Source organism: Rhineura floridana, chromosome 7 (genome assembly GCF_030035675.1).
Source record: "Rhineura floridana isolate rRhiFlo1 chromosome 7, rRhiFlo1.hap2, whole genome shotgun sequence".
In the NCBI taxonomy this organism is placed as follows: domain Eukaryota; kingdom Metazoa; phylum Chordata; class Lepidosauria; order Squamata; family Rhineuridae; genus Rhineura; species Rhineura floridana.
The window spans coordinates 98,905,790-98,922,966 of record NC_084486.1 but is presented as its reverse complement, the minus strand read 5'-3'; the positions used below and the strand labels follow the sequence as shown (position 1 = coordinate 98,922,966).

General features: G+C 43.5%; 1 protein-coding gene across 1 annotated transcript in view; it reads left to right on the top strand.

Moving 5' to 3' along the window:
- Positions 1 to 17,177, top strand: part of CROCC2 (ciliary rootlet coiled-coil, rootletin family member 2) — a 123,931-nt gene that overhangs the window by 35,268 nt on the left and 71,486 nt on the right. Inside the window, exons 8-13 of the mRNA XM_061637717.1 lie at positions 1,464 to 1,570; positions 3,774 to 3,971; positions 5,958 to 6,054; positions 6,257 to 6,346; positions 9,629 to 9,844; positions 15,887 to 16,086. Coding sequence (XP_061493701.1) covers positions 1,464 to 1,570; positions 3,774 to 3,971; positions 5,958 to 6,054; positions 6,257 to 6,346; positions 9,629 to 9,844; positions 15,887 to 16,086 — 908 coding nt within the window. The remainder of the gene's footprint in view (positions 1 to 1,463; positions 1,571 to 3,773; positions 3,972 to 5,957; positions 6,055 to 6,256; positions 6,347 to 9,628; positions 9,845 to 15,886; positions 16,087 to 17,177) is intronic.

The window sequence follows — 17,177 nt, the reverse complement described above, 5'->3', positions numbered from 1 at the left end:
CCAACACTCACAGTAAACCCTCTTGGTGTAGTTGACCTTGACTCTGCTACTTCAAAGATAACTATTCTTAATCTTCATAATATCATGCTTGTAACTGCCTGCTGTAAACAAGCTGTGTACCAAAATATGTAATACTTGGCCTTCATCCATAACTTTTCTTGTTGGGTCAACATGGCTTACTGATGTTTAAGTGAGAACTGTTACACTAGAGTCAGTTGTACTGCTTGGCTGTCTGTTCCATTGGCATTAGTTCATTAATCTTAGGAGTTTTGGATCACTAACCTTGAATATTTCTCTCTCTGCATGTGTTTGGAGAATATCATCCACCATTGGTCTGATATGACTTTTTCTTCTTCTGGTTTCTCCCTAAATATGACCTGTCTTGATTTGGAAACCATTTCTATCTCTTATCTCTCAGAACAAATAGAATGATCTTGTCTATTCTGATTCCATTACAGGCTGTTGACATTTTAAGAATCATTTAACCCAGTTACACTTCTATCATGTCATATTTGCCACTACTTTAGTATTCCAGACCCTGTTCACCAGATGTAGTAGTGCCCCAGTTAAAATTACTGTCCCTTCTATGGAGCTGAGACCACCAAGGCATTACTGAAGCTCTTCCAGTATTATGAAAGAGCTCCTCTGAGAAGCAGTCTGGATCTAATAGAAAACCTTGAAAACTCCAGTTCTAAACAGCAAAGTTTGGGGTGGAATGATGATGATGATATATAATAATAATCAATCTATATATATAGATTTACATGCACCGAAAACATGCTGATGTCTGTAGCATCATATTAGCTCATGTATACTTTGGCCAAGTTCTGAGCTCAGAACTCTTACTTGCTCAGCCAGCCTCACTACAACATTGGAGAGGAAAGATTTCTTTAAATTCCTGGTTTGTATTTTAACTTTTACAGCTTTGTTTTGGGGATGGAACGGCAGCATCCTTGCCTGGGTTGAAAGTAGTTTATTGGAAACAGAAGGGTAGCTAGCAGCTATTTCTTTATTTAACATTTTCTATCCTGCATTCTCAGATTTCCAAGCTTGGAAAACAAGAAATATCGTAAAATCAGAGCTTGGAAAAGTTACTTTTTTGAACTACAACTCCCATCAGCCCCAGCCAGCATGGCGCTGGCTGGGGCTGATGGGAGTTGTAGTTCAAAAAAGTAACTTTTCCAAGCTCTGCATAAAATCAATTCAATGAGTTATAGGTAAATTTAAATAGTATCTTCTGTAATCTTTCTGCTTGCCTATGGCAAGGGCAACGCCATTCTATTTCTCATGTTTCATGTGTGTCCTGGTAAAAATATAGGCTCTTGAACAGACTTTGAAAGATGGTTTAGCACAGTAAGTGAAAAAAATTGGGGAGCTTCTTTTCTGCAGCTCTCAAGCAATAAAATCTGAAGTGCTAGAATCTGCCACATGTCTGTCATGTTCTCTCTTGTTTTCTTTTCCAGAGCTACGGTTCTTATTTAAACAATGAGCATAGTGGGATCCTCCTTCTATGGCGTCAAGCTGCCACACTCCGTGGCAACTTTGCAGAGCTCCGCACAACAACAGAAAGGTGTGTTCAACCTCAGACACAGCACTGCTACAAGAAAGACCCTGATTGCTCTGCAGAAAATACTTTAAAGTGCATGTAGCGGGACCTTCATTTTTAGAAATATTGGGTGTCATCCGCTCCAAAAACACCAACAAAAAATATTGGGGGAGGGAGGGAAAATCACTACCTTGTGGCCTAACCTAAATAGAATCCATCATGGTTTTAAACTGGAACTTCTGGCTTCAGCTGGCCTTGCGAAAGACAAAGTGCTTTTCCAAATTAGAGCACAGCTGGTGGCAAAACTCAGAAGCTTCTAATATCTCTGTGGCAATTTAGATGTTATATTTTGCAGTCTGAAGAGTCAGTTTTAGGTCTGTATGCATAGGTAAGCATATGTGAGTTGGTAATGCATGACTCTGATCTCCCCATAAAACCACACAATTTAGAATTAGTCTTGAAATTCCAGATATTATGGTTCTTTCAGCAAGTTTGACTCATGCCCCACCAGTCAACACATTTAAGCTGTGTCCCTGTACTCATTTATCTCGGAGTAAGCCCCACGGAACTCAATGGCATTTACTTCTGAGTATAAGATTACACTATTAGTAATTGTGCATACTCAAGAATAACTCCTCATATACAAAACATAGTATCTGAGGCTAACTTTCATGCTAACACAGCAAAATTGTGTTTTAGAACACTGGTTGCACTGAAGAGCTGTAAAATACGGAGTTTTGGTCAATTTCAAATGGAGATATGGTGGGCAGGAGAAGGCCACAGAGCCATTCCTCCAGTCACCACTTTCTGCCTGCAAATCCCCTCCCCCCAATAATTTTTCTCCTAGCTGGGTTTGTTTCTAGTCTCAAAGCTCCGGTGGGAGAAAAACAGGTGGGGCAGTGGCTGTTGGGAAGAAAGTGGGAAGCAGAAGGAAAATTTAGCACACATCCCCCTTATCCGCCACTTGAAAGTCCTGTCCCACCACTTTACAACTTCTGGGCATGATCTACATGAGTCTGTCACTATAATTTGAAGACTGCTTCACACAGTATGGTTTTCCTATACCAGTATAACATCAGTGTAGAGGAAAGCATGTTCATCATCACCTGTGCAAAACAATGTGCATACACCAAAACAAATGTTTGCTTCTATCACACATGATGGTATTATGAGAGCTGTTTCCAACATGGAAGTAACAGCCCTGTGGGAAAATACACATGTGAACCATGCCTCAACCTTATATAGGAAGGAGGGAAGCTAGCTAATATGACATCTCCATAACCCCACACATAATATGAGGTTATGTTTTAATATGTTTTTAAAGATGTTTTGTTTTAATATATTTTAAAGTCTATTTTTAAGATGTTTTAGGGTGTTTTTAATGTTTTTGTTTGCCACCGTCTCTTGCTGGGCAGGGGGCGGATATACATTTAATGAATGAATGAATGATATTGTGATGACATTACTTGATAAATAAAAAAAACCTCTAAGCACCTTCTATAACAAAGGTTCAATTTAATTAGTATGGCAATATTGTCTCGAGTAGTTCTTCATTAAGCTGGTAGCAAAGTTACCATGTTACTTTTTACCATTACACAGATTAACTTCAAGGCCAGCTCAGATGCTCCTCTTTAAAACAGTCTCTACTCGCAGACTTGCATTGGGTTGGCCACCGTGAGGACAGGATGCTGAACTTGATGGGCCTTTGGTCTGATTCAGCAGGGCTTTTCCTAGGTCTCCATAGACTACCAGGTTGACAGTGGGGAGAAAAATTTAACATTTGAAAATGGAGAGTCCTGTGGAGAGTCTCTGTGCCACTGCCTGTGGCCACCAGGAATGTTTGAGTTAACAAGCATACTACTAAATATACAGTGTAATCAGATGACAAATCAGATAAACTCTGGAAAATTGTAGTTTCATTTGTGTGGAAGAGCTTTTTAATATTTTCTCTTTCAAATTTAGGATTTTATTTAAAATTTCTGAAAAATATCAGCATAATTTGATAGTAGGGAATTTGAAGGGGGGGAGGAAAAGGTAACAATGTATATACTACAGTATGTTCCATCCCTTTAGTTTTGCACAAAACATCGAATTAGAGCAGCAACCCTCCAGATTCCTGGCAATTGCTGGCATCACCATGGGTGCTAGCACACTTTAGGCTTAGAGATGTGAGCTGATAATGTGTGTAAATGTTGAATGAGAAAAGTTTTAACTCCCTCCTTATCAGAGGTCTTGCTGAGGCAGGGACTGACATGGCAAGAGCTGCCCGCCGCCTCCAGACCGCTTGCCTCAACTTGGATTCCAACCTGCGCCTCTCTGAAAGCAGCTCTGCCTGTTTGCTAGAGAAGCAGCTTCGGGAGAAAGTCCGGGAGATGATCCAGCTGCAGAGCCGTTGGGATGGAGAAAAAGCTGAATTAAACTCCAGGTTAGAAGAGCACTTGGGATGGAATTCTCTCCTTTTCTACATTCCTTTTTTAAGTGTGGCCCCCTGGTGGTCGTTAACAGTCTGATTCCTTTTTCCTCCACTATATTCATTTTTCGGATCTCCTCTGATTTTTTTTCCTTTGCAGAGAATTATTGATATTATAATCACTATTTATTCATGCATCTCCACTGGTATCAATCTTTATTCTGAACTGTGTAATTATTACCTGTTTACATTCCTTTTCAAGTGTGTTGCAGAGCAGATTAAGGCAGATAATAAAGTCAGTGTTTTCCCCCTGCTGCTTACAATGAACACCTCATCCCCCCCCTGCTGGTTTCCTGTCTGTCAGTTACAATCAACATTTCATTGACATCAGTGACAGGGAATACACATTTGAAGTGCTCACACAGAAAATAGATTGATAAAAGTATCACTCACACTATTGATTTGAAAGCCAATTTTTAAAAAAAGAATCAGAAAAAAGAAGAATGAATCGGAAAGCAGGCACGGAGAGTTGCTACTTCACAATTCTCTCTGCAAAGATAGAGAATATAAGAAATAATAATTAATCCAGTGGCAAATCTGATTATTGCAGAAATGGAGCCTATCGTTAAAGAGCACTAATGTGTCTTAATAGATTGTACTCTGGAGACCAAAGACACATTAGTGGATTAAGAGCCTGTTCTTGGTTATTGTATCCAACTAAGTCACATTTCAATGGAATTTTTAGTCAAATCCATGGATTTCAGTGGATCTACTCTGCGTATGAGGTAGGGAAAAGCTGACTTATTGGATACAACTCTGTGTGTCATCTAGACAAGATGTAGATGTAGAATCTCTCTGAGTCTGTGAATCCTCACACTATAAAGTATTTTATTATTGCATTTGTATCCCACCTTTCATCCAAGGTGCTAATGATGGGGTATCTTCTCCCTTTTTACACTTTATCCTCACAACAACCCTATGAGGTAGAATAGGTTGAGAGACAGTGGCTAGGCCAAGGTCACCTAGTGAGCTTCATGGCTGAGTAGGGATTTGAACGCTTGTCTCCCAGGTCCTAGTCTAACCACCACATCATACTGGCTCTCTTAGAAATGAAGGCAATTATTACCTAGGGGCACACCCAACGTTTGTTTCTGGTAACTTAGTGGTGGCATTGGGACAAAACAAAGACACATATTTACATGTCATGATCTCTGCTATGAGCAGTGACTAGGACATTAACACAAAGGGAGGGGGCATCCAGGCTAGGAGACCCAGTGCTGTTGGACCTGAGTCCCAAAATGAAGCCTGAGTCAAAAGCCAGAGATCCCTGAGCTAGGTCCCTTGGAGATGGCAGCCCCCAAGCTGGATTCCCCAAGGTACTGGCATCCCAAGGACCTGAGCCCCACATTCCCTAGTGCTCAGATGCCAGTGCAGCCAACACATCTGGCAAGAAGTAACAGAGAAGCAATGGAGTGCTTGACTCTACCCCAGAAGTCTAACTTGTAAGGCTGTCCACTCCTCAGAGAGTAGGGCAGAACCTGGAAGGAATAATCTGGCCCAGGAAGGATATAAGGACTAACTTGGACCTAGGAAATCCATTGGAGTTGTCTGTTCTCTGTCTGGGGTTCCTTTAGGTCTGTATCTGACTGGTCTTGTTCTCCAGGCTGTGGTTCCTGATTATGGATGGAATCCATAACCTCTGCTTGCTTACTGACTGTTCTTGCCATCAATTTAAAACCTCCGTCTGGATCTGCTTTCTTCCAATCCTTGTGTGGACTTGGCCTGGACAGTAAACGTAGGAAGGGAATCCTTTCTCAAGCTACTTTCAACTCTTAAAAATCATCGTCAGCTTCTAGCGAAACATTTTTTTAATGTGATGTGTGAATTGGCAGTTTTCTTTTCCCTATAATGATTTCAAGAGTATGAAGAACTGAGTCTTTGGGGGTTATATGTTCTCTCTCCTGATCAATCTGCCACCAGTGTCTGGTTTGTGTCTTGCAGGATTACAGAGCTGACCACGTTAGGAGATAAACTTAAAGAACAGAATGCAAAGAAAGAGAAGACCATCTCTGCCCTAAAAATGGACATTCAGAAATTGGTACACATGCCCACAAACCCCTCTTTCTGTCACTCTCTCAAGCAAACGCACATGACCTTACTGACATATACATTGTCACAAAGATGCACAGCCTAATATTGACACACAGGTTTACATTACCACACACACCCCTGCCCTCTTATACTTTCTCTGCCCATTCTCCATGGCCATTTCTGAGAAACTGCTTATCTTTGAACACTAGGAGGCCAGTAAGACTGGAGATCTAGAAGAGGTGAAGGACCTGAAAGAGGAAATTGAATCTTTGCAACATAGCTTGAACAGCATCACAAAGGTGTGTAAATATTTTCCTCTATGGTATAACCCAGTTAAATTGTTACATAAGCTTCATTCACAAGATGACCATGTGCTTATCCACACCAGAGCTTACTATGTGTTTGCAGCTGTTTGTGTTCCCATTTAATTTGCATAGCACACATGACGTTAACCTCAAACAACACCAATCTCTATGCTTTCCCCCTTAAATTTGGGTTTATCCAGTACGAGAGATAATCCAATAAATTGGGGAAAATGAGGCTCCAAAATGCTCTATTCAGCATAGCAGATAATTTGATTTGGTGTTTTGGGGTGGGTGGCCCAATTGTCACTTTCTGCTACTCCCCTTTCCACGCCCACTGTTTCCTCAGTGCTTTCATTTTTTTTCCTGGTTTTCTCCCAGAGTTTCACGAAACCAGAAAACTGCAGAATCAAACCCCATTAAAAACTTCTACACCAGATATATTGCACAGCAACCTGAAAAGCCTGGGCTGAGAATTTTCAGTTGCTTTCATGTCCTGCTCATAACTATTTCCGTAGCCACATATATTTATTTTGATCTCTCAGATTTGTACAAAATCAGAAAACTGCACAAGCAAGTTTAACTTTGCCTATGTGCTTTTGCACACTTCCCGGGTGGGGATTTTTTTAAAAAAACAAGATGCATGCAGATACCCTATTGGTACTCAGTCAGCATAATACAATCAACAAAGTGGAAGGCAGGGACAAACACGAAAGCAAACGCCTCCTGGTAAGAATGGGAAAGACCAGAGTTGCTCCTCATGTACAAACTCAAATACATGCCGGTGTGGACTACTCCTCTCTAAGTCAAGTGGGAGAAAAGTGGATTAACAGCTTAATAATACTCAAATGTGAACAAGCCCTCTGACTTACTTCATGTACTTTGATGCTAGAACTTTTCTTACACAAGCCCCATTGAAACGAAAGAGAGTTATGGTGGCCGCCACCTGCTTTCTCTGTCATTGCCACTACTTTGATGATGGTACTCACCATCCTTTACTGGGCTTCTGGACATGCTTATACAGTGGACAGGGAGCTAAACTTGGCTCCCATCCATGGTGGCTGCCAGCTATCTTAACTTACCTGAAGCACAGTGCCCTAGCTCATAGGTGCAATGCTCTGGCTTAGCAGACCCAATAAATCTCATAGAACTGTGAGCTGGTGAATTCTGTTTTGGGTAACTTAAAATAGTGGTGGCAGATGAGAGCAGAGTTTAGCTCCTGTTCAAAGGTAGCACTGCCACTTACCATTGAAAGGCATCAGGGGTTGTTGAACGGTGGCATGGCCAGGTAAGGCTGATGAGGGGCCCTTCCAAGCCCATGGGGCCCTTGGCCAGTGCCCAACATGGCTTACTGGTGCCAGGCCTGGGAGTGCTTCCGTTCTGGATGCCAGCCCTTTTCAAGGATACTCCATTCCACCACCGCTCTCAGTTTTGCACCACTACCAACAATCAGTCAGCAGTCCTTGCCACTGAATATGTTCAGTCCTCACTGGAATGTTATTTGGGGATTCCCCTCACCTTAGGACATTTTTCCCAAAGATTTTTTGTACTTTTGCAAATCTCTGAATTCCCTCAAGCCTGTTGATACCTCCCTCTTTTGTGTGGATGTCACCTTATTGGTTATGAAAGCAACATTATCTTCCTACAGACTGGCATTAATATATATGAGTATATATTAACAATAACAGTAATATTCAAAGAACCCAAATTTCCCTGACCTCAGACTACATAGGCAAGCCACTGTACTTGCCCCACATGTCCATGAATAGACATGTGGCTGTCATGCTAATCTTTATTTGCAGATGGGGCCTTCCCACTTGAGTAGTATGCCTTTTGCAAGAGAAGAACAGTCTAGAGTGGATTACATTTAGGGTCCAAAGAACTGTCCTCTTGAACTCAAAACACAGAACTCCAAAGAGCTGATCTGAGATCCCAAATGGGCCAGTAAAAAGTGCCAGTCAAGAAGCAAATTTATTTAACAGCCAGTTGTCTAAAAAGCACAGTGGAGAGGAGAGCCTGGCTGGGAGTTCAGAGTCTGTGAGTTCAAATCCCCGCTCATGTCTCCTGGGTGTAAAGGGCCAGCTAAAGATCACCCACACAGTGAGTGCCACCTGTGCAGCCGTGGGCAAGCTGCATAGTCCCAAGGAGCCCAGTTGCCCCCCAGCTGGCAGTTGGGGACAAGGAAGGGGCTGGCTTGTGCAGCTGGGGCAAGCTGAGCAGGCTCTAGCCAGCTGGGGAGGACTAGCCTCAGAGGGAGACAATGGTAAACCCCCTCTGAATACCGCTTTCCATGAAACCCCTATTCATAGGGTAGCCATAAGTTGGGATCGACTTGAAGGCAGTCCATTTCCATTTTCCATGTCTAAATCCAGCTTTAAGGAAATGCTTTCTGTTTCATAATTTTATGGCAACTGTAGAGAGATGTAGCAATCATTTGAATCTATGCGGGGAAATGGCAGCAAAATTACCAAATTACTCTATTATCATTGAAGGTACCTTTATTTGTAACCATACCATTAAATGATAAGTAAGGGCCTGTTTCTTAAAGATATGTGTTGGTTGTGCTCTATAATGCCACCGGAAACTGGCATTTGAAACTAATAAATAAAAGATTTTTGGAATCCCAGTTTTGAAGCTTTGCTGAGTTTAGATGTGTAGCAGAATACATATTGTTAGCACGTATTCCAATCTCCGAATGGTGAGAGGTTTCAGGTGTTCCAGCATGTGCCTTCAGTTTGGTTTCATTGGAATTAAGGTCCCTGAAGACTGATGGCATTTCTGTGATACAGGGTTTTATTTATACACATGTACAGGCTGAGCATTAACACTCCAAAAGATCCTGCTCCCCCATTAGGTTTCAGAGAGTGGGCAGTACCAACACCATAGCTTTGGGTCTTCACAGAATAAGTTAGATATCTGTTTCTTGCAGATTCAGTTCTAGAATTCCAATCTGCTATTCCCTTTTCACAAACACACACACCTTAATGATATCACCTCTGGCCCTTGCAGAAGGATCCCTTACTGTTTCGTTTCTGTGGCAACACATCACCCGTACTTGGCCATCTCTTTACTTATGCAAAGGCTTATTCTCTCAACAAAAGGGAATCTGCCAGGCTAAGCTTGTCGCCCACCTTGCCCTCTCTTCAGCAATCTTTTTTTACAACCAGAGTCACAGGGGTGGGAGGGATCCCAAAAAACCATTTAGTTCAGTCCCAGTCCCAAAACAATAACTTGCGATGAGCTTAACTGGGATTCACTTCCTCTCTACTCTCCTCCCAGTTGGCTTTGTCTGAATCCAAGAGCACAGGACTTGGTTCTTTGGAAAGCACCAAAGCTGTATCAGAGGAAGACACCATATGGCTGACCTCCCCTCTGCTGTCCAGCTCTCCCCACCACCAGCGGATATCACCATCCCGGCTGCACTCGCCATCATTTCAGAATGCGGCATTGCAAGCAGTGAAGACTGCTGTCCAGAAATCACAGCAGCGCGAGCAGGTAGGGTTACCTGATCTACAGTATATTTATGGGTATAATACTTGTAAAAATATAAATAATAATAATAATTATTATTATTATTATTTGATTTATATCCCGCCCTTCCTTCCAGCAGGAGCCCAGGGCAGCAAACAGAAACGCTAAAAACACTTTAAAACATCATAAAAAGACCTTAAAATACATTAAAACAAAACAACGTTAAAAACATTTTTAAAAAGATTTAAAAACATCTTCAAAAACAAAAAAAAGAGTTAAAAACATATTATTAAAGAAAACATATTAAAAGCAATTCTAACACAGACGCAGACTGGGATAGGTCTCAAAAGGCTTGTTGAAAGAGGAAAGTCTTCAAAAGGCGCCGAAAAGATAGCAGAAATGGCGCCTGCCTAATATTTAATACAATTATGTAGTCATCTAATGCACATACCTGTTTCAGAATATGTATAAAACTGTTTACCAGGAGTGGCTTACTTGTTGACAGGGGGGCAAGGAAGCTGCAACAATAGCGTCCCGGCCACAGTGTCACTCCTGCTTACTGGGATGGGTGAGGATGGTGCTGCACAGGTGCATCAGTGGAGCAAATTTAGCAGTGCTACTAGTGTATCCACATAGCCCCAATTTGCTGTCACCTTGCCCCTCCTCCCCCCAGTAAACTGTAGTGACGCTGCTGGCAGGAAGCTATTGTGGCTCTGCCCCACTGAGCAAGCTGCTCCTGATTGAAACAGAGTATGTATGGTGTTTGGGCTGTTTTGGTAACTGTGAATGGTTCTAGTACTATGGTCTTGCCCTAGCCTTTGGAGTGTGACATTCATCAGCGGCTGTTTTTGTTTGGTTGTGGGGGTGGGGGGAGAGAAAGAGACAGCAACAGCTAGAAACAATGTGGGGCCAGTTTGTAACATGAGATTTAGAGGCAGAGAAGCAAACCAAACAATACTTTTAATGGCATGATTAGCAACCATTTATGGAGTTTGTTTTTAATTTAAATACGAGCCAGCGGTATTTTCATCAGGATAGTATCACTCAGGGAGGGGAGGTTTAGCCCTTCCATCTTGAGCCACATTCCCAATGAAAATCACTGGGCACAACAGTTAAGTCTTAGGGGGGAAAACTCTATTGGCACCAATGGAACTTCTCTTCCAGTTGTTGTGCAGTTGTTTGATCAAAATTGCAGGCACAGCTAAGGACAGATTAACCCTTCCGTTCCCAAATACTGCAGTCCTGCTAACACACATTGTTCCTGGTAGTTGCTGTACATTCTTGAAAACCCGGATGAGGTTGTTTCAATGCTGTTAAAGCATTGTCTGGTTTGACTGAGAAAGCAGTAAGTTGACTAGAAGAGATGCACCTGAAGGCAAGGGGACTCTCTCCCATACTTTAAAGATATTTGCTTATTTCTTTCTGGGTTAGCAATCTGCTGTCCACTGTAAGAATGCCTTATTTGCTTCTAATATGCTCCATTTATTTTGCATGCATTGGCTGCACAAGCAACTTCCCCACAGGGAACTCGCGTGCGCAGCTGATCCGGCAGGCTTCGGTTTTACCACCTGTCACCTGACAGGCAGGAGAACTAAAGGCTGCTTTCCTTTACCAAAGTGCAATTGGGAGTGCACTTTAACATATGAGTGCACATCACATATGACGTCAAGTGTGGGGCAGGTGGGAATGGTTCCGTGAAAAAGGCCTCGCAAGCCAAATTTGAACCCCTGGCAGGCCGTGGTTTGGAGGTTCCCCACCCTAACATATGTTTCAGTTAATGCTCAAAATTTGGGGACTGTTGGCATTCGCATGTGAATGCTGACCATCCCTATTGACTTTTGTGAATGCCTGGAGTATTCCCCTACTTTTCAGAAATATGTAAGTAATTACTTGCTGTCCATACTCTAGGGGTCAAAATTGGCTCGTGGTTTCTAAGTCCCTTGAGGACAGTGCTGGAGGGGATGCTAGGTGAAGAGAGAGTGAGGAAGAAGAAAAAGCAGAATATCAATGTTACAAACAAAAATACCTTGGCATCTTGGCAGCTTCTGCACTTTCCCTCCTCAGCTTCATCCCCTTTTTCTCTGCAAGACCTCTCCCTCATCTCTGTCACTGTCTTGTACATCTAGTGTAGACAGTAAGGACCCTAGACAATGTTTGTCTCTCTTCCATGCTCTGTGCAGCCCCTGGCAGCACACTGATGCCTCTTGACAAATGTTAACTAGCAGAACTTGTCATCTCTTTAGTATTACACATTCTGATCCACTTTTCTTTTTTAGGGATTGGTGAGAAATTTGATTCAGCTCACATTTAAAGCTGAATTTATCAAATTTGCACTTTTCTGAAACAATATGAGAACTGAAACACAGCCATCCTTCAAAATTTGGACTTATCCAGATTTTGCAATGCAGTTCTCCAATCAAGAAATATTTACAAAAATGCATATATTAGGGGAAAGTGTGTCCAAAATTGAATATATTCATGAAAATAACATACAAAAATGCATTATATTAGGATAAATTGCTTGCAAATATGTGTACATTAGTCAAAACTGCCTACAAAGATGTATTTATTAGGGTCGGGGAGGGGGGGTTGCTATGGTCTATAGGAGCTCCATCTCCCTGTGCAAGCACCCTGTCCATGTGATTACTGGTCTGGAGTGTTTGCACCTTGTGCTGGGTCAGCGGGTCAGACTAGGGATTCTGTTGGTGTACCGCCCACCCCGCTACCCAACAGACTCCCTTGCTGAGCTGATGGAGGTGGTCTCAGGTGTACTTTTGAGATCCCCCAGACTGTTGGTTCTGGGGGATGTCAACATCCATGCCGAGGCCACCTTATCTGGGGCGGCTCAGGATTTCATGGTTTCCATGACAACCATGGGACTGTCCCAACATGCTATTGGTCCAACACATGTAGCAGGGCATACTCTAGACTTGGTTTTTGCAACTGGACATGGAGATGGTGATCTGAATGTGGGGGGCCTTACATCAGTCCCTCTGTCATGGACAGATCACTGCTTGCTGAAGTTTAGACTTACAGTGGCTTTTTCCCTCTGCAAGTGTGGGGGACCTATTAAGTTGGTCCACCCCCAGACTAAAGGATCTGGATGGTTTCCAAAGGGCTCTGGGGAGTTTTCCAGCTGATAGGGCTGGTGCTCCTGTCGAAACCCTGGTTGAATTGTGGAATACAGAAATGACCCAGACGGTTGACATGATTGCTCCTGAGTGCCCTCTCCTGTATAGAGCTCATACGGCTCCATGGCATACCCCAGAGCTGAGAGCAATGAAACAATATAGGAGACGACTTGAGTGCAGATGGAGACGAACTCCTGGTGGATGCAATTACACACTAGGAGGTGCCTATGGTAATCTGTATTTAGGGGCAGTGAGGGCAGCAAAAAAAAATTTGTTTTGCTGCCACTATCAAATCATAAATTTGCCTCCCAGCGGAGCTCTTCAGAATTGTCCAAGGGTTATTACACGCTGGCCCCAAGGACATGATAGAAGCATCTGAGGCCCGCTGTAATGAATTTGCTAGGCACTTCCAGGATAAAATCTTTAGCATCCGCCAGGACTTAGACTCCAGTGTTAGAGCAGGTGAATCAAGCGGGGTATCCAGAGCACAGTCTTGTCCCGATTTCTTGGATGAGTTTCAGTTGGTACAGCTTGAGGACATTGACAAGGTGCTTGGACAGGTTCGTGCAACCACTGCTGTGCTTGCCCTTCTTGGCTAATAAAAGCTAGCAGGGATGGAACAGCTGGCTGGGCCAGGGAAGTGATCAATGCCTCTCTGCGAGAGGGGGTGGTCCTTGGCTGCCTGAAAGAGGCGGTAGTGAGACCACTCCTGGAGACCCTCCCTGGACCCAGAAAATCTTAATAACTATAGGCCAGTAGCAAATGTTCCATTCCTGGGAAAGGTCCTTAAACGAGTGGTGGCAGGCCAGCTCCAGACACTCTTGGATGAGACTGATTATATGCATCCATTTCAGTCGGGTTTCAGGCCTGGTTTTGGCATGGAAACAGCCTTGGTCGCCCTGTATGATGACCTGAGTTGGGAGAGAGACAGGGGGAATGTGACTCTGTTGATTCTCCTTGATCTTTCAGCGGCTTTCGATACAATCGACCATGGTATCCTTCTGGGAAGACTGGCTGAGTTGGGAGTGGGAGGTACTGCATTGCAGTGGTTCTGCTCCTACTTGGCAGGTCACCTCCAGAAGGTGGTGCTTGGGGAACATTGTTCGGCACCCTGGACTCTCCAGTATGGGGTTCCACAGGGGTCAGTTCTGTCCCCCATGCTGTTCAACATCTACATGAAACAGTTGGGTGCAGTCATCCGGAGCTTTGGAGTGCATTGCCATCAGTATGCTGATGACATGCAGCTCTATTTCTCCTTTTCATCTTCTTCAGGTGAGGCTGTCAATGTGCTGAACCGGTGCCTGGCTGTAACAATGGACTGGATGAGGGCTAATAAACTGAGGCTCAGTCCAGACAAGACTGAGATGCTGCTAGTGGGTGGTTCTTCTGACCGGATGGTGGATGTCCAACCTGTCCTGGATGGGGTTGTACTCCCTCTGAAGGAGCAGGTTCGTAGTTTGGGGGTTCTCCTAGAACCATCTCTGTCACTTGGGGCTCAGGTAGCCTCGGTGACATGGAGTGCGTTCTACCAACTTTGGTTGGTGGCCCAGCTACGCCCCTATCTGGACAGGGATAACCTGGCTTCAGTTGTCCATGTTCTGGTAACCTCCAAGTTAGATTACTGCAATGCGCTCTACGTGGGGCTGCCTTTGAAAACGGTTCAGAAACTGCAGCTTGTGCAAAATGCAGCGGCCAGATTGGTAACAGGGACCAGACGGTTCGAACATATAAAACCGATTCTGGCCCACTTGCACTGGCTGCCTGTATGTTTCTGATCTCAATTCAAGGTGCTGGTTTTAACCTATAAAGCCTTACATGGCTTAGGACCACAATACCTGATGGAACGCCTCTCCCGATACGAACCCACCTGTACACTACGCCCAACATCTAAGGCCCTCCTCTGGGTGCCTCCTCCGAGGGAACCTGGAAGGCTGGCAACAAGGGAGAGGGCCTTCTCAGTGGTGCCCCCCCCAAATTATGGATTGATCTTTCCGCCGAGGTACGCCTGGCGCCAACACTGTTGTCTTTTCGGTGCCAGGTCAAGACTTTCCTCTTCTCCCAGGCATTTTAGCATGTGTTTTTCAATTATTCTGAAATTTTTTAAATTGTGTTTTTAAATTGTTTTTGTGTTTTAAATTTGGTATATTTGTTTTTAATGTTTTTAATTGCTGTAAACCACCCAGAGAGCTTCGGCTATGGGACGGTATATAAATGTAATAAATAAATAAATAAATTTATTAGGAGAAATTTGCACTAAAATAGTGAAGAATTTTCATGAGGATTTTTTTTTAAAAAAATCCACAAATTGCTGCAGAAATGTGGAGAAAAAATGTGACATTAGAAAAATGAGAAACGGGAGAACCAAAACTGACGGATAATTCCATCCCTAAACTGGTCCAATGTGTTTCACTATGTGTAGGGAAGGCTCATGGATTGCAGAGAGCATGAGGGAGGAAAGGAGGAATATTACCAGAAGTTGGATTTCACTCGCAGGAGGAGGATGCCTCATTCCGTTATTTCCTCTCCCACTTAGTGCAGCTGCTGCCACAGGAAGAAGTGGGGAGGGCCTTCCCTCCTTCATCCCAGTCTTTGCATGTCAGGGCAACAGCTGCAGCAACCTTCTGTGCTGGCTCTTACAGTGTCCACATCCCCAATGCATATGGGCACATTCCATCAGAAGGGCAGCATGGTGAAACAATAGAGATCAGGAAACTGGGTTTCATACAGATGAATGCACTGCACCTTTCACACACTTTAGGTTTATCCCAAACATGGATTTCAGTATTTATTTACAAAATCCATCTTCCCTTGCTATAGGTACTCAGCTTCTCAAGGTGGATGGACTTTGTTAAATGGGCTGTGTGATCCCCTTTGTGTAGTGTGTTAGATGATGCGGAAGGAGCCTCCTGTGTGATCCCTCTTTTTTTATGAACAGGAGTTGCATCAGCAGCTGGAGTCTTGCCGGGATGCCCTGGGAACTGTCAGAAAGCAGCTCTCTGACTGCCAGCAGGAAACGCAGGCAGCAAAACAGCAGCTGCAGGAACAGAGGCAGGAATGTGGAGAGCTAACCAGGACACTGGAGGATTGCAAGCGGGAACTGCAACGCTGGAAAACCTCAGTGGAGGTTCTAGGAAGGTGAAAGCAGTGGGGAAGAGAGAGGCTCCAGATCTAGTAATGCTCTCAAATGACATGGCTCTGGCTCTGCCCTTTTGATGTTTAGGAGATTGTGACCTTCAAGTATGTATCTCAGAAAGGAAGTTGTCACCCTCTGTAGGGATGTGTCAGCAACTGGAAACTATATGGCACACATGCCTTTAGAACTGAGGAGGGCCCATAGCTCAGTGGTAGAGTATATGCACTGCATACAAAGATCTTGGGTTAGTCTCTGGCATCTCCAGGTAGGTCTAGGAAAGACTCCTGGAGAGCCGCCGCCATTCAGTAAAGACCAGCCTTTGCTAACCTAGTGCCCTCCAGAAGTTTTGAACTACAGTTCCCATCAGCCCCAGCCAGCACATCGGTAAGCAGCAGGTTGGCGAAAGCTGGTGTAAATGATACTCAGCTAGATGAACCAATGGTGTGACTCAGTATATGGCAGCCTCCTATGTTTACTAAAGGCAGCACTTTAATGATACAGTTTGGCATGGGTTGGTGGGTGGATGATGAATATTGTACGGCTCACTTTTCCACATTAATATAAAGGGGTCTTCTGTTATGATGATGTGATTTCACTCCTCCACACTAATTTCTGTTGTGATCATCAGCCAAGGAAATGAAAAGTGATTCTTAAAGTGATGATGAAACACTGACTTTGGGAACAACATGCATCAGCATTTGTTGTTGCCAAAGGTTATCAAATGCCTCTTCACACTAGCCCAACCGTATTATAGTGGCATTATTTATTTTGGACACATATAAGGGCATTTGTTTAATTAATGTGTCCTGGGAAGATCATTGGGTAGCGTGGTGTGGTACCCAATAAAATGTTCGATTGAGGAAACCGAGTCGATAGGTTTTGATCATAAGCAAGTATTTGATTGGTCACTCTACCTGAAGTTGGAAAATAATTTCTGCCAGATTAAAATTTGCTAGAAACCTTCTATTCTTTCTTGTTGGGTTTAAAAACAAACAAATGTTTGCAGCATTTTGACAGGTTTTTTTTTTACTTGAATCACTTGAAGGATGCACTAATCAGCCTTCTCCAACCTGGACTCCTCCAGATATTTTTG